The sequence below is a fragment of the Mustelus asterias genome, chromosome 18, assembly GCF_964213995.1.
Source record: "Mustelus asterias chromosome 18, sMusAst1.hap1.1, whole genome shotgun sequence".
Classification (NCBI taxonomy): Eukaryota; Metazoa; Chordata; class Chondrichthyes; order Carcharhiniformes; family Triakidae; genus Mustelus; species Mustelus asterias.
Genome location: NC_135818.1, coordinates 86,045,498 through 86,063,988, shown reverse-complemented (window position 1 = coordinate 86,063,988; position 18,491 = coordinate 86,045,498). Strand labels below are relative to the sequence as shown.

The window sequence follows — 18,491 nt, the reverse complement described above, 5'->3', positions numbered from 1 at the left end:
TATAGCAAGTGGCACACATCCTGTTCGATAAGTTATGGAGGAATCAGATTTTTGATATGCAGTGTGTACTGACTGTCAGACCAAGAGATTTGTTCAGGACAGCAAGGTTGAAAAGGATCGAAGAGAAAATGAAGCTAAAGTTAGATGGCATCAAACTTTGGATTATAAAAGCCTGTTGATTCTAGGAGAAAGACAAAATCTTTGTGTTCCTGCAATAGAATGAGAGAGTAGGAGTCAGTATGATTTTTGCTTTCAGTGCAGGAGTGGGAGGAAGTGACATCACAGTTACACTGGCCTAGCAACCCAGAAGTCATGAGTTGAAATTCTACCATGGTGAAATGGGGAAATTCAACCCAATAAATGTGTAATTATTTGGAAATGATAAGATCCCAACTGTTTCACTAAAGTGCTTCACATCCCTAACCAGTCTGCTCTACATGTAACTCAAATCCCGACATGTGGTTGACTCTTAATGTTGACTGAAGGACCTCAAGTTAAAAAGCTTGATAGAGTTCTGAATTTCTCTTATGGAGAAATTGAGTTTATTTCTAAATACCTATGTGGATTTTTTTCTGCAAAATTTATTGACTTTTGTTTTGTAAACCTGTGATCTTTGTTGTATTAGGTATCCCAACCTTGACTTTGGGTGGAAAAAGTCCATAGACAGCAAAGCTTACATCTTGACAACCAGCTCCAGTACAGATGAAAATGATAGTTACTGTATGCACAGCACAACTGTAGTCCCTGACGATGCTGCAAATCGAGGTGCTATCAATGAGAGCTCCTTCATGGAGAATCTTCAGTCTATGAACAGCAAAACATCCACCAAGAGTCTGTCACCCAAAAAGCTCTTCAGTGCTGACAAAGTCACCAAGAGCACAATACTAGTAAATGGCATAGTTTGTACCGAAAACCTAACCAATGGAAATGCTGAACTGCTAAATAAAGGTTGCATTCGCCATCAAAATAAAATTAATTCCTACAGGCATGACTTACTTGTACAACCAGCTACCTCAGTTCCCATGCGTAACACACACCACAGTGAGAACCAGCCCAAGCCCCGAGTTGAATGTAATCTACAAAGTAATAACCTAGACGGAATTACTAATAAATCTACCTCAGATTGTTGCTCAAAAGAGGCAGTTTCCTGCAATTCCTCAGAGCCTCTGGCAATTCCGCAATGGATTTTGGATTCGGGCGACTGCCCCCCTGGCGTATATACAACCGAAACCCTCGGCCCTAATCCCGGTCTGATTCTCCAAGCTTTGACCTTGTCAAATGCCAGCGATGGGTTCAATCTGGAGCGTCTGGAGATGCTTGGCGATTCATTCCTGAAACACGCTATCACAACGTATCTGTTTTGTACGTATCCAGATGCCCATGAAGGGCGGCTGTCTTACATGAGGAGTAAGAAGGTGAGTTTCAAATCTGCTACTTAAAGGGCACGTGGGTTGAAAAGTGAATTGTATCTTTACATTTTTGTTTATTCCTCTTCTCCCCTTATTTGGGAATATTCAGGGTGGTTTAAATGTGAGTGCAGTGTCACAAACAGGTAGTCTTCTGCAATGCAAGATAAAACCCAGTATCAGGGCACTTCCAATCACTGTAGTTTGCTTGAAGCTCTTTATTTCTCACTCCCAACACTGTCAAAGAAAAATCAACATTGCTGCAGCCCACTCTTCGATTCTTTGTCAAGTAATAACAGGCTAAAAGGTTGAAATATTTGTAATAAATCGCTTTTCTGATGTAGCTTCTGATATCCCCTCAACCTTTCGGTTTGCTACTCCTTTGTAAGTGTGTAGGTTTCTATTGAAACCTCTAATATAAGGAATCTGAACATTTGACAAGTTATAAACAAAGTTGCTATTTAACCGTTTTCATTTATCATAGTTTTGTCCCTATTTGAAAGTGCAAACTTTCTAGGTTGCTATGCCCTCTGTTACCCTAATTAAGTGGGCATTCATTAAGTGAGCCAAGATGGCGAGTTTTTCTGGGTTGCTTCTTATGGAGGACATTGCAGGCAAACCAAATCATGCCTTTGCACACTGTGAACATTATGGACTAGAAATCAAAGGCTTTTATTCAAGCTCGGGAACCCTTTTTGTTGATGCTTTTTGTTTGGCATGGGGCAGAAACATTTTTTAAAATTTGCAATCTCTGTTTAGTTTTATTTTAATGTGGTCATTAACGTTTTAGGGCCCATTCATAAAGTGATATCCTGGAATGTTCTCCAACAAGAATGTTTATTTGTCACTTTCATCAGAATGAGTTCCTTTTAAGTTAAAAGCTAGAAGCTGAGCTATGGAAGAGACGATTTGAAAAAAAAATTCCACGGTGACCCTTTAGCATGAGCTTTGAGCTAGGAGCAGCAAATTCAAATTGCTGCTGTAAATGATGCACTGTTGTTTTACGTGGAGCTTTGTCCTTAAACTGTTCTAAGCAACCTAGATGACGCAGTAAGCTTAGCACTCTGTTCTACCACCTTAAGGATTTGTGGGAGGAACATTTTCAGTGTAACATTTGGAAGGTTGTGAGCAAAATAAAATTGGGCCACTTAATCCCAGTGAAAACTGAATAAGGCGCCCAAAGCATGAAACTTCCGATAATTCATTCCACAAAGCCATAAGGTGTCTGGTTAAAGATAACTAGAAACATTGCAATTGATCAATTATAGGGTGTTTTAATGAACGTCACTGTTGGAACAGAGCCGGCAGAGCTTTACTTGTATTTTGCCATTCTGCAACTAACTTGATAACTCTCTTATTCCTGGCCTAGCTGCTGTGCACTGCTGGAATGAGAAAAGTGTGATAGCCCTCACTTATTAGATGAATCAATGACACCACTCTTAAAAGCTTGAAGATTGAGCTTCCAGCCCTTTCCTCAAACAAATATTGAAGTCCAACTAAAGTGCCTAATTTTTAAGACTTATTTTAAATTAAGGCAGGTTATCGGCCTTTTAAGAAATAAATAGTCTGCTGAAATGACAGGTACTGTTTAATTGTCACAAGCAAGAATCTGGGCGTGTGAAATTAGATGTCAGGTTTCAACATTGCCTGTCATCGTCTTCCTGCAAAAAAGCCTTTTTGCACTCATGCAAACATTGCCAAGGACAATTAACCCTGTCCGTCGTCTTAAATTGATAGACCCCAATAGAAAAGGAGATGGAGAGGATAAAAAAGGCTTTTGACGCATATTGAGCCACACGACAGGAAAATGTAAGGAAATCAGATTTGGAGAAGGCTGGAAAAATCCCATCTGTTCTAACCTGTCAAAAAAAAATCAAATGTCATAACAGTAATTATTATTTTATATGTGAAACACAATATTTTTAAAAGTCTCAGCACTTGTATTTTTCATTTGAGTTACTGGATGATTACAGAGTCTGCCCTCATCAATCCTGGAGAGTCTTCTAGGTGTCACCATAATGACAGATTGTTAGAAGCATATTTATACATTATACTGTAATACACTGGAATAATGTTACGAAGCCCATGTTCTGACAGAATAATTTCAGATTGGAGAGAATATTGCAGTGTTAATTATTTCAGAGTGTGGTGCGTAAAGAATAAAATGGATGATTTAGCAGGAAATGTGTTCTAAATTATATTGTTGTAATTGCAGCTGTTTCCTTAATAAATCAATTTTAAAGAAAATAGAGAGGGGGGCACCTGGAAAACATTACCAGTTTCTGTCTAAATAGCCACCTCTGGCTTTAAATGTGGTAGATATGTGCTGCTGGTTAATTGATGCACTGTACAAAATTGATGCAGTGACAAGAATTCAAAGGCAAATGAAAAGGCAAAAAGCTGCAAATGTACCTCGGATCCATCAAGTTCTGAAGAAAATGGACAGGTCAATGTTTCAGGTTACAAGTGGACCTGTAGCATAATCCAACATTTTCTCATTTAATTTACAGTATTTGCATTTTTTTATTACTATGAATGAAAGTTGATTGTGGCTCTTAAGGTGAGCAATCTGAACATAATTTGCAGGTCCCACAGGCATCAATAAAAAATATTTCTCAGTAAACTATAGGTCTCGAATCGATTGTTGTTTGCTTCACGCTGTGTGTTTGTGGGACTTCATTTTTAAGCTCTGGGGGTTATTTCTTTGTGTGCCCTGTTCTAATTTGTGCATTTCTATGGTATTTCTGGTCCACATGAGGTAAGGGTGTATACTGGGCAAATATGTTCTTTGAGTTCTGAATGAAAGATCACCGATGTGAAACGTTAACTGTATTTCTCTCTCCATTGATGCTGCTTGACTTGCTAGTTGTTTCAAACATTTTCTGCTTTTATATATTTTTGGGAGTTGGAGAACAAGTAGCTTGAACTAATGAATGCTAGTTTTCCAAGAACTGTGTAACTGGGGGGATAGGCTTATCCGCTGGCCATGCTCTCAATTATTTAAGTCTCGAGCTCTAAATTCTCCCCAGAAGCAAACACCCCCACCACCCCCCTCCACTTTCTACCCACCTCCTCTCCTTTGAAACTTAATAGTTCAAGAGATGGTTTACCACTCGTACTATCCTCTCTCTCGGTTCAGTGCCGAATGATTGAGAGAAGCGCCTTGTACATTTTTCTGCATTAAATGTGCTCTATAAATGGAAGTCGTTAAAGAGAAATCGCAAGTGTATTCCCTATAAACCCCCATTTTATATTATTCCTTTGAGACATGAGATGACAAAGACTTGCCTTTTTAGCATGATGTGTGCTGCTTGATAATCCACACGACATTATATAAACTTTCAGATACTCTCATTCTGCTTTCTCATTACAGCATTATTTGAATCCCTTTACCAAGACCTTGTGAAATTTCTACTTTATCATTAAATCTATCTCTTTCTTAAATTACCTAAGTCACTAAAATAGCTCAGCTTTAAATTCCCATGGGTTTAATATCAGCAGAAATTGGATTTGATTTGAATATCCCCTTCTCGTTTAAATGTCTGAATTTTCATCTCTTCTTTGTCACTGTCTTGTACTCGCCCTCTTTCCCCCTGTTGTGATACTGTTGGGGACCGATAGCATTTAAAGAAGAAATCCAAACCCAATAATTAACCAAACAATGTCACAATATTTAATGTTTTTAACAAAAACAGTCTTTACTTTAAGCACTATTGCTTAACACTAAAGTTCATAAAAAACCTATGCTATGAACTCTGACTCTCAACTGTCCTTTGAAATGGCCGAGCAAGTCACTGTCAAGGGAAGTGGGAATGGACAACAAATGCTGACCTTACTGGTGACACTCATCTCATTAAAGAATGTGTATTTTCTTAAGTGTTCTCATCTTATAAGTCTTGAAGGTTTTTTCACTTTGGGATCAACCCAAAAGGTATGCTGTGGCCTTCCAGAATTTACTTGAATTCTGCTTCATATTCCAGCTATTCTTCAGTTAAGATTCCATTGGAGCCCTTCCATTAGCTTTTCGTGATGCAGCTCTGCACCTTCCTTTACTGACCTCCGGGTTGCAAGCAGATATCCAACTGCCTTTCTACAGCTTTCCAAGTTAACTTTTGACTGCATTCTACCAGAAGTCTTTGTGAGGACCTCTGTAGATCTCTCCTTTCAGTTTTAAGCTAGGCAAATCTTGCTGCTGTTTTTCCCTCATGAAATCCAAACTAAGATATTCCATGCAGTGAGCAACAAAGTTAGTATTTTCTCTACTTGAAATGCAGGCCCAACTGAAAATCACTTCCTCAATCGCATGAGATACAGTCTTTATCAAAGCAAAGCCTGCTTATTTCCAAACTGAACTGCTTGCTTCTGTCAGCAAACATGTATGCAAGTTAAACAAAAAAAACTTACCAACCAAGACTTCACCCAAATCACTATCTCTATGGCAGGCTGACACACAGTCTGCCCTAAGGTAGAAAGGCAAATCAGTACTTTTTAATTTGGAAGTTTTCCTTAATTTTGGAAACGATGTTGTATATTTAAGTGGTTGCAGATTGCTTTAAGAGCTGATCACATGATTTGATGTTGATGTCATTAGGGTGTTTGAGATCCCTGCTGTTTTGGTTTCAGATTGTACAGGCCAGAACTCCTAGAATAGGAATGTTGTCAGTTTGAATCTACATGTGCAAACCACATTTTTTCTTTTTGTTAAAACACATAACCTCTAACATAGTTAGGACATTACAGAAAGAAAATTGGTGATGAGGCAGGATTTTGTTTCATTGAGAACACTGAGAAAAGAAAAAGGTTTTTTAAAAAAATTGTGGGTCTTCGCACTTTGAATATTAGAAGGCTGGGGAGAAGCAACAACAAGGTTAAAGATTGGGCCAGTGCAGGAAGACAAGTAAGGAAAAGTTTGCTGTGGTTTTAAAGGAGAGCTTTTTTCCAATCCGAGATGGGTGAAATTCCAGGCACTATTTGGCATACCTATAAAGAATGGATGCTTTGCTGTACATCTGGGACCATTTGAAAAAAATGCATAAAGTCAATGGTCTCCAGGGTAAAAAGTACAGTACTGGGAAAACAGTGAATAAAATATATATTGAGGAGTCTTGAGTCGCTAGTGCCCGCAAGAGAAATGACAGGCCAGGAAGGATCCAGGGGTCTTTTCAATTAAGAAAATGAATGATGGAATTCCTAGGCAGTATTTCAGAATATTGTACAAGCGAATAAAATTGCAAATGATTGCTCATAACAGCTTTTCTCAGTGCAATAGGAAGCGCAAACCTTTAATTTGTTCTGGAGCTTGGTTCATCCGGCAAAGCCAAAAACCAAAACTTGCTTGACAAAGATCCTTGACGAGCATTACTCTCAAGCCACTGGTCATCGCAGAACAGTTCAGGTTACACTGAAGTAAGCAAATGGAAGGCAAAAGCATTGCTCAGTTTGTGGTAACCTTAAAAAAAAGCTGGCACAATATTGCAAATTTGGCAGATCATTAGAAGGTGCGCTTTGAGATCGTCTACTTTGTGGTCTCCAAGATGTGGCTATTCAAAGAAGATTGTTTACTGAAGACTTTAAAGACAGCAGTAGAAATTAGTATTGATGGAACTGCTGCTAAAGTGGCTTCACAATTTAGTCATGATGTGGAGATGCTGGTGTTGGACTGGGGTAAATACAGTAAGAGTTTTAACAACACTAGGTTAAAGTCCAACAGGTTTATTTGGTAGCAAATTTGCTACCAAATAAACCTATTGGACTTTAACCTGGTGTTGTTAAAACTCTTACTGTGTTCACAATTTAGTGCAGGAATGAAGATCCGCAAGTTGAGACCGGCCGATAAGTCAAAACAGCAACAAGCATGTCACAGATGTGTCAAAATGGGCCATTCACCAAGTGAATGCTGGAGCAAGGGTAGTCAATTCAAGAATTGTGGCAAAATGAGTCACATTGCAAAAGCTTGTTAGGCTAGACCAGCTTCCCGTGAGAAGAATATTCAGAAGAAGAATCTGGGTACTTCCAAGAAGAACAAGTTGCATTCTACAAAAATAATTTACAACATGGAAGAAAAGAATTATGACTGTGAAGCAGAGAATGTCCATAAATATGGGGATCCAACTGAACAACTTCTCCATATAGGGTGAATCACATCGATTCTGGGTGATTCTGAAGTTAAGGGACAACCTTATGAGATGGAGGTTGATACTGGTGTTGTTGTACATTTGATTCCTGAGGCTACATACCAGCAAAAGCTGAAGCAACTTACTATAAAATCAACTGATTTGATTTTAAGGATATACACGGAAGAGATCATGCACGACATAGAGTTGAGTGGACAAATAGCAGAGTTGTCTCTCTATGTGGTCTGTGGTAGTTTTCCAGCTCTAATTGGGAGGTCATGATTGGAGAAGATAAAGCTTAACTGGAGTGCTGTCAACAGACTAATCCACGTCAAAACACCTACAGCATCTTCTGAATAAATACAAGAGTGTATTCAAAGAGACACTTGACTTAATGAAGGAAGTTCAAGTGAAACGCAAGATAAAGCCTAACAGTCAACCAAAAAGTCTCAAAGCAAGAGCCAATGTTATTTGCAATGCATCCCAAAAGTCAAAGAAGAATTAGTACGACTTGTTGACATTGGCATGTTAGAGCTGGTTACAATGAGTGACTGGGCTACCCCCCATCATACCCATCATGAAACCCGATGGTTCAGTTTGTATTTGTGATGATGATTTTAAAACCATAAATCCAGTGTTGTGTGCTGATATCCACTTCCTTCAATTGAAGATTTGTTTGCTGAGTTATCAGGTGGGCAGAAAGTCAGCAAAATTGATCTTTCACGAACATATTTACAGATGAATGTAGCTGCTGAATCGCAACCATTGTTATTCAAATGTCTTGTTTGTTATAAGCGATTACCTTTTGTAATTACATTACACCAGCCCTTTTCCAAAGCGATTACCTTTTGTAATTACATTACACCAGCCCTTTTCCAAAGTGACCAATGTCTTGTTTGTTATAAGCGATTACCTTTTGTAATTACATTACACCAGCCCTTTTCCAAAGCGATTACCTTTTGTAATTACATTACACCAGCCCTTTTCCAAAGATCAATGGATCAGGTTTTAGTGGGTTCTCTGGTGTACAATGTTACCTAGCTGATAGTCTAACTACAGGGTCCAGAGAACAGGAGCACTTGAATAATTTAGAAGCAACATTGGAACATCTTCAAGCACATGGGCTGCATATCAAGAAAGAAAAGTGAGCCTTTTTCCCGGCATCAGGCCAGTATTTAGGTCATATTATTGCTAGTAAAGGCTTACATAAAGCACCTAAAAAGATGGACGCTGTTTTAGAGGCACCACATCTGACGAATGTGATTTCAATTGAGGTCCTTTCTTGGATTAGTAAATTTTTATGGCAAATATTTTCTGAAGCTACAATGTTGAAGCCATTGCATAATTTACTATTGTGTGAAACAGTCATGGGACTGGACAACAGAATTTAAGAAAGCATACAAAGAAGCCAAAGATGCTTTGCAGAAGTCTGAAGTATTGATCATTTTAATCCAAAGCTACCAAAAGCTACCATTACTGCTTGCTTGCAACGCTTCACTTTATGGAATAGTGTCACACATTCTTCCTTTGGGCGAAGAACGACCAATAGCTTTTGCTTTGCATTAAGTGCTAAATCTAACTCAGCAAGATAAAAAAGCATTGAATATAATTTTTGGTCTGCAAAGGTTTCATTATTATCTATATGGTCGTCATTTCACATTTTTGACATCATCAACCCTTAACTATTCTTGGGCTGTATGAATGCATACCATTGTTAGCTACTAGCCAATTGCAAAGAAGGTCCCTGATTTTTTTTTCATGTTGATATGATATTAAGTATCACCAGTCAGAGTGCCATGCTAATGCATTGTCACGCTAACTTTTACCTCTTGAGCAGATGCCACCAACTAGTTTTGCTAAAGTTTATTTTTTGCTAGTTTGCCTGTGACAGCTTCTCGAAACTACCAGAGATTATTCTGTGATGGGGAATATCTTGGATATAGAACATTACAGTGCAGTACAGGCCCTTCGGCCCTCGATGTTGCGCCGACCTGTGAAACCAATCTAAAGCCCATCTAACCTACACTATTCCAATATCATCCATATGTTTATCCAATGACCATTTAAATGCCCTTAATGTTGGAGAGTCCACTACTGCTGCAGGCAGAGCATTCCACGCCCTTACTACTCTGAGTAAAGAACCTACCTCTGACATCTGTCCTATATCTATCACCCCTCAATTTAAAGCTATATCCCCTCGTGCTAGCTATCACCATCCGAGGAAAAAGGCTCTCACTATCCACCCTATCTAACCCTCTGATCATCTTGTATGCCTCTATTAAGTCACCTCTTAACCACCTTCTCTCTAACGAAAACAACCCCAAGTCCCTCAGCCTTTCCTCGTAAGACCTTCTCACCATACCAGGCAACATCCTAGTAAATCTCCTCTGCATCCTTTCCAATGCTTCCACATCCATCCTATAATGCGGTGACCAGAACTGTACGCAATACTCCAAGTGCGGCCGCATCAGAGTTTTGTACAGCTGCAACATGACCTCCTGGCTCCGAAACTCAATCCCTCTACCAATAAAAGCTAACACTCCGTAGGCCTTCTTAACAACCCTATCAACCTGGGTACTAACTTTCGGGGATCTATGCACATGGACACCGAGATCTCTCTGTTCATCCACACTACCAAGTATCTTACCATTAGCCCAGTACTCTGTAATCCTGTTACTCCTTCCAAAGTGAATCACCTCTCACTTTTCCGCATTGAACTCCATTTGCCACCTCTCAGCCCAGCACTGCAGCTTATCTATGTCCCTCTGTAACCTGCAACAACTTTCCACACTGTCCACAACTTCACCGACTTTAGTGTCATCTGCAAATTTATTAACCCATCCTTCTACGCCCTCATCCAGGTCATTTATAAAAATGACAAACAGCAGTGGCCCCAAAACGGATCCTTGCGGTACACCACTAGTAACTGAACTCCAGGATGAACATTTCCCATCAACCACCACCCTCTGTCGTCTTACAGCTAGCCAATTCCTGATCCAAACTGCTAAATCACCCTCAAACCTATGCCTCCGTATCTTCTGCAATAGCTTACCGTGGGGAGCCTTATCAAACGCTTTACTGAAATCCATATACACCACATCAACTGCTTTACCCTCATCCACCTCTTTGGTCACCTTCTCAAAGGTTTGTGAGGCACAACCTACCCTTCACAAAACCGTGTTGACTATCCCTAATCAAATTATTCCTTTCTAGATGATTAGAAATCCTATCTCTCATAATCCTTTCCAAAACTTTGCCCACAACAGAAGTAAGGCTCACTGGTCTATAATTACCAGGGTTGTCCCTACTCCCCTTCTTGAACAAGGGGACAACCTTTGCTATCCTCCAGTCTTCTGGCACTATTTCTGTAGACAATGACGACATAAAGATCAAAGCCAAAGGCTCTGCAATCTCTTCCCTAGCCTCCCAGAGAATCCTCGGATAAATCCCATCTGGTCCAAGGGACTTATCTATTTTCACACTTTCCAGAGTTGCTAACACCACCTCCTTATGAACCTCAATCCCATCCAGTCCAATAGCCTGTATCTCAGTATTCTCCTCGACAACATTGTCTTTTTCCTGCTTGAATACTGATGAAAAATATTCATTTAGTGCCTCTCCTATCTCTTCAGGCTCCACGCACAACTTCCCACTACTGTTCTTGACTGGCCCTAATCTTACCCTAGTCATTCTTTTATTCCTGACATACCTATAGAAAGCTTTAGGGTTTTCCCTGATCCTACCTGCCAAAGACTTCTCATGTTCCCTCCTGGCTCTTCTTAGCACTCTCTTTAGGTCCTTCCTGGCTAACTTGTAACTCTCAAGCGCCCTAACTGAACCTTTGCGTCTCATCTTTACATAAGTCTCCTTCTTCCTCTTCACGAGATTCAACTTCTTTAGTAAATCACGGTTCCCTCACTCGACCACTTCCTCCCTGCCTGACAGGTACGTACTTATCAAGGACACCCAGTAGTTGTGCCTTGAACAAGGTCCACATTTCAATTGTGCCATTCCCTGCAGTTTCCTTCCCCAACCTATGCATTCTAAATCTCGCCTAATCGCATCATAATTTCCTTTCCCCCAGCTATAACTCTTGCCCTTTGGTATATACCTATTCCTTCCCATCGCTAAAGTAAACGTAACCAAATTGTGGTCGCTATCACCAAAGTGCTCCCCTACCTCCAAATCTGACACCTGGTCTGGTTCATTACCCAGAACCAAATCCAATGTGGCCTCGCCTCTTGTTGGCCTATCTACATACTGTGTCAGGAAATCCTCCTGCACACATTGGACAAAAACTGACCCATCTAAAGTACTCGAACTATAGCTTTTCCAGTCAATATTTGCAAAGTTAAAGTCCCCCATAACAACTACCCTGTTACTTTCACTCCTATCCAGAATCATCTTTGCAATCCTTTCCTCTACAGCTCTACATCTACATATGGTATTGAAAAGAACAATAGCTGGAATGCATCATACAACTCCTGATTTTAGTGTCAAGAAAGCATGAGTTAATTGTCTGAGGTGGGTGTCTATTATGGGGAATCCAAGTGATCATTCCTCGTACACTGCGTGGAAGAACAACTACACGAAGGATATCCTGATATAGTCTAGACGAAGGAATTAGCAAGTGGTTATTTTTAGCAGCTGGGTCTGGATGCTCAGATTGAAGAAAAAGTGGGACAATGTTAATCCTAAAAAATATGCTGCCTGCTTTGCACCTTCACCCTTGGGGAGTGGCCTAAAGTTCTGTGGCAAAGATTGCATGTAGATTTTTCTGGTGCATTTGAGGGTTTCGTGTTCTTGGTCATAAGCGGCGAGAAGTTATCACGAGGTCTGCTACAACTGAACAAACGGTTGAAAAACTTGACAAAACGTTTGCAAGATTTGGTAAACCAGAACAGATTGTTAGCGATAATGGTTCACTTCCCAGGAGTTTGAGGATTACCTCAAAAGTACATAGTGTTCAGCATATAAGAGCATATAAAATCCACACCTTATCCACCAACCAATGGATTAGCTGAAAGATTTGTACAATCCTTAAAAACATTCTTTTAAAGTTTCAAGAGAGCAAGGTTCGTTCTCACATCGTGAATAGCTTTTTAGCATCTTATAAGAAACACTGCTCATGCGACTACCCTCAGTTCACCTGCATTACTATTCTTAAAGAGAAAGTTAAGAACTATGTTTGATTTGTTATTACCTCCACAAACTTCAGAGAAAGCATCAACAACAATCTCAAGTTGCTAGACGAGAAGTGAGAGCAACACATGCTCATTTCAACAAGGAGATCGAGTGTGAGTTTGACTACAATTAACTCCAAGCTTGTTTGAATGGAATTTCTTTTGGGGTTGCTCATCAGTTTTATTCATTTATTTTCCACACTTTCTTAGGTTACAATTTTGTGGTCACTTTTTACGATGTTACGCACCAGTCTGTAACTTGCCTGCAGAGCACATTGTTGCAAATCAGAGTCCATTTAATCCTGCTTGTGCTTGAAGCTGTAAAAAGAGTCCAACTTTACCAAGGATTTTTGCAATATTGTCTGGATGCTCCAGCTTGTGTTCCAAATAATTTAAACATGTGTTCTGGAAGCAGAGCTCTGTACGTATCTGTAAGCCTCTGCACACCCTTGTGTTCTGCACAAGCCAGCGTACAATTCATAGGCAGAGGAATGGGATTATTCCAAGGATTCAGTTCCTTTGAGGATTTGAAAATCCAGTCTGTAATGAATCTGCCTGGTGACTGATCTTTTTTGTGCAGTTTGTTTGTCACTTGAATTGTGGAAAATCACTAAACTAGTGCAATATAATTCTGTGTTTATGTTTCCCATATTACACCTGGTATAACTCCTAGCAGACTGGCGTTTTGCCATTCTGTTTGTCTACAGCCCGATTTGACCGTGCAGTCTCTTCATCCTGTGACCCTTTCTTTGCTTTTGCACCAACTTCCTGTAGGAAGCTTATAGATTTTTTTATTTTAAAGATTAAGCCAGTGTATTTAGATGCCTTTCTTCTCTGATGCTGCTTCATCTCACAGAACTTTGCGGATTTTTTTCTACTCTCGAGCATGCACATTGCCCATTGATGACATAATTAGTGGGCTTACTGCACAAAAGAGATCCGTCACCACCAAGCAGATTCAGAACAGACCCAATTTTCAAATTCCAATTAGTGCTCACATGTATTATGACAGCACCCACTTCGGTTATCTCTGTTTGACTGCCTGGCTGACAGCAAATCTGGATGAGCAACAGCTTCTTTAAATCAACAGCAACATTAGGGGAGGTGTTGGCCTAGTGGTATTAACGCTAGACTATTAATCCAGAAATTCAGCTAATGTTCTGGGGACCCGGGTTCAAATCCCGCCACAGCAGAAGGTGGAATTTGAATTCAATAAAAAATATCTGGAAGAATCTACTGATAACCATGAAACCATTGTCGATTGTCAAAAAAACCCATCTGGTTCACCAATGTCCCTTTAGGGAAGAAAATCTGCTGTCCTTACTTGGTCTGCCCTACCTGTGACTCCAGAGCCACAGCAATGGCTCTTTTGCCCATGTTTGTACCAGGGTTGTAAAGAGGTCAGGAACTCTGACTCTGAAGGAATCTAAACTGAGCATCCGTGAACAGATTATTGCTGAGTGAGTGCCACTTTACTGATGATCGAGAGTAGACTGATGGGGCGGTAATTGGCCGAGTTGGATTTGCCCTGTTCCTTTCGTACAGGATATACCTGGGCAATTTCCCGCGTTGCTGAGTGGATGCCAGTGTTGCAGCTGTACTGGGACAGCTTGGCTAGGGATGCAGCAAGTTCTGGAGCGTGTCTTCAGTCCTATTGCTGGAATATTGTCAGGGCCCATAGTCTTTGCAGTATTAAGTGCCTTCAGACATTTTTTGGTAGTATATGGCATTGGCTGCAGAATGACATCTGTGATGCCGGGACCTCAATGTATTGGATGCTGATTGGCTGCTAATGGATTTTAGCTGCCTATGTAGGGTGAAACCAGCCTGTGATTGGACAAGTGAAATGTCATCAGTTACCAGATAGGTTTTGAATATGTTTCTGTCTGGGAATCAGAGCAGAAAGGTAAGTTTGATAGAAGTGGACTGGGTCGGAAGTAGTGGTAATCTGGATGGAGGGGGGGGGGAGAGAGAGGGGTGGCATGAGAGAGGGCAGGCTTCAGACCTTCCTGGTCTGGACAACACCCTACACCAGCATGTGTGTATACACTGACACACACCCACACCCTGTGTGACTCCCTCTCACCCTGTGAATTTTTATTGCTTTTTTAACTTAATTTATTGCTATGACATTGCTGTACTCTTGTTCAGCAATTATTTATTTTCTTAAAACATACACTTTTTTAAATTCAAGCTGTTGTCACAAAATTTCTCATTCCAAAATTTACTCATTCGCTCCAAGTGAGAAAAATGTGCAAATGTGGCACCCCGAGCAAGAAGGGTTGGTCAAACCTGTGCGTACTCAGCAGTGTCGATGGTGTGATGTTGCTGCATTTTGTAATCTTTAAGTTGACTTTCAAAAGAGCGTACTAGGCACTCCCAAGACTATTTGTTGTTTCTTCTGCAATTTCACCTATCAGTGTTCTAGTTAACCTTTCCTACTACAGAAGTATTTATCCATATCTTGACCCCCCTCTTGATTAATTTGATTTCTTCTTGTCTTCTTTAAAATTCCATCCTTCCCAGTTTGCAGCTCCTCTAAGTCTCCTATCCATGCAATCCCTCATCTTTGCCTTTCCTCTTTCTGTCCCAATTTTCATTGGTCCCCATTCGGTGACGTATTTACTTCTATATCCTGGTGCTGATCTTTAAGTCTTTCCATGACTTTGCCCCTCCGTACCTCCAGCCATCTTCAGCTTTCTGTTCCAGCACATGTTCTTTGCTCTTTCACATCCTTCACGTTGACCTCCACGCCCTCCCCCAGTAACTCCACATCCCTTGTGTTTTGGGGAGGACTGACCTTTACATTGATGATCATGGGTAATGGTTATGAAACACTGACGGACTGATTCGTCTTTGGTAATGGGTATTTGGGTGTGATCGAAGAGCTCCTGTAGATAAATATACACTTCTGACAAGGACTACAGGGGAGCAGTTAAACACTAACTGTCCTCCAGAGTCACCAGATAGGCCTTTTGAAGTCACTCAGAATGTCTAACCTGGGAAAAATATACAGTAAGCGCACTCATCATTTCACAGATATTTTGTCTTTTTTTGGGTCCATCTCTTGTTGCAAATGTCCAGCAGCCTAATCACATATAAATAGAAGGATTAATCAATGCATCATTAGTGAAATCTAGTTCTAAAGAATGAGATGGGTACCCAAATGGTCACACAGATGGTGGCGATATCAGAAGTCTGATCATCTATATCTTGAGTGCTGGTGCCATTGAACTGAGCAGCACTATGACCTGTAAATTACTTTAAAGGCCAAATATTCTGCTTAATCTTTCCCAATGCAGTACTACTTGGACATTTAGAAGGATCTGTATTACTTCAAAGTGCATTTTCCAGTGAACTTTGACTTTTGTTTTGCATTTGCCTAAAGCTGGCATACTGAAACAACGTTAAGTAATGGAAAACATGTACAAAGCATGATTTTCAGCAGATCGCTGGAAAATTACCGTAAGAGTTTATTTTTGAGCGCCATGAGCAATTTAACTTTCTCAACTGTAGTTGTATAACAGATATCTTCAGGACGAGCAGTTGGAAGGAATCAGTTCCCACTGTTTGAAGGCTGAGATTGGAGAGTAGCTAATGTAACCCCACTATTACAAAAAGGGAGAGAAAACGGAATTATAGACCAGTCAGCCTGACGTCAATAGTGGGGAAAATTCTAGAGTCCGTTATCAAAGATTTTATAGTAGAGCACTTGGTAAACAGTGGTAGAGTTAGACAGTCAGCATGGATTTACGAAAGGGAAATCATACTTGACAAATCTATTGGAATTCTTCGAGGATGTAATTAGTAAAGTTGATGAGGGGCAGCCAGTGGATGTGGTTAATTTGGACTTTCGGAAGGCTTTAACTAATTAAAGGCCGAATATTATGCTTAGTCTTTCTGAGGAAGAATGTTCTTGCTCTAGAGGGAGTGCAGAGAAGGTTTAACAGACTGATTCCTGGAAAGGCAGGACTGATGCATGAGGAGAGATTGAGTTGGTTAGGATTATATTTGCTGGAGTTCAGAAGAATGAGTGCAGAATCTCATAAAAACCTATAAATGTCTAACAGGGTAGATGCAGGAAGGATGTTCCCAATGGTCCAGAACCAGGGGCCATAGTCTAAGGATATCATGTAAACCTTTTAGGGCCAAATGGCCTGTTCCTGCTCCTATTTTCTATGTTTCTGAGTATTTCAGTTTTTACAGAAGATGATTACTTTGTAATCTTTGCCCCAGACACTGGCTACCACTCATAACCTGTCCATTTATTTCATTTGTTCAGGTCAGCAACTGTAATCTCTATCGTCTTGGAAAGAAGAAGGGACTTCCCAGTCGAATGGTGGTCTCAATATTTGACCCACCAGTGAATTGGCTCCCTCCTGGCTACGTGGTAAATCAGGACAGATGCATTATGGACAAGAGCGAGTTGAAAGACATGGTAGGTGTAAAGTAGTAGAGGTAGGGGAGAGGGTAAAGCTCCTTTACAAATGAAAGGGAGAACTCTGGATTAGTGGAGCCTCCAAGTTCCTTTTTATAATATAAAATATTTTCCATACTAACTTTCTAAACCTGGTTAAAATTGCTGCACCAGTGCCTGAATTCACAATGGACGATAAACATTCCGTTGATATGTAACATGTTAGCAGTGTCTTCATCTGGAAGTTCCAGAGCTGTTGAGTTAGTGTCTTCAAACTCCATGGGTATTGAATCATAGAATCTCTGCAGTGCGGAAGGAGGCCATTCGGCCCATCGAGTCTGCACTGACCACAATCCCTCCCAGGCCCTATCCCCGTAACCCCTTGCATTTACCCTTGCTAGTCCCCCGGACACTAAGGGGCAATTTAGCATGGCTAATCCACTTAACCTGCACATCTTTGGACCATAGGAGGAAACTGGAGCACCTGGAGGAAACCCGCACAGACACGGAGAATGTGCAAGCTCCACACGAACAGTCACCCAAGGCCGGAATCGAACCGATGTCCTTGGTGCTGTGAGGCAGCAGTGCTAACCATTGTGTCACTGTGCCACCCCTATTGAAGGTATTAGATCTCAAATGTGCTGTGTCAAGCAGTAGCAGAAGGTTATACTTGCACTTCACTTCCAATACAAGTTCCTGTGCTGAGCACGCATCACATCAAATAAACAGCACTATGATTCTCTGGGGAGGAGGTGGGATAATGGTGTTGTCATTAGTCTGATAATCCTGTGACCCAGTGTAGCCAGGTTCCATTCCCACCATGGCAAATGGTAAAGTTTGAATTTGGTATCAACCTGGAATTAAAAAGGATGACCATGAAATTACTGTCAATTGTAAAAACTCATCTGGCTGACTAATTTCCTTTAGGAAGGAAATCTGCTGTTCTTACAAGATCTGACCTACATGTGACTGAAATGTCCTCTGAAAGGCAGGCCATTAAAAAGTCTAGAAGGGCAGACCACTCTGCATTGACCAATGCATTGGAAATAACAATGGCATATCCAGCCCCATCAATCTTGCAAACACTTGGGTGCTAGTCCCAAAATTGGGATAGCTGTCTCAGACTAGTCAAGCAACAACCTAACATAATCATTCTGACAGAATCATACCATACGGATAATGCCTCAGACACCACAATCACCATCCTGTCCTGTCACAGGTGGTGACAACAGTGGGAGTGCCCAACATCTAATCTGGACCCCATGAAGTCTCATCGCATCAGGTCAAAGGAATCTCTTGCTGATAACCACGTACTATCCCCCACATCAGCTGTTGAATCACTACTCCTCTATGTGGAGCACCTCTTGAAGGA

The 18,491-nt window shown here is 40.7% G+C and overlaps 1 protein-coding gene across 3 annotated transcripts in view; it reads left to right on the top strand.

Moving 5' to 3' along the window:
* The window catches only part of dicer1 (dicer 1, ribonuclease type III), a 132,850-nt gene that overhangs the window by 80,489 nt on the left and 33,870 nt on the right, over window positions 1-18,491 (top strand). The window contains exons 23-25 of one of the 3 annotated variants that reach the window (XM_078234501.1): window positions 626-1,415; window positions 12,738-12,816; window positions 16,985-17,123. In XM_078234501.1, coding sequence (XP_078090627.1) covers window positions 626-1,415; window positions 12,738-12,816; window positions 16,985-16,998 — 883 coding nt within the window. In that variant the 3' untranslated portion in view covers window positions 16,999-17,123. Of the gene's footprint in view, window positions 1-625; window positions 1,416-12,737; window positions 12,817-14,505; window positions 14,567-16,984; window positions 17,141-18,491 lie in introns of those variants that run through there. The other 2 variants (XM_078234499.1, XM_078234498.1) reach the window with 2 other exon arrangements.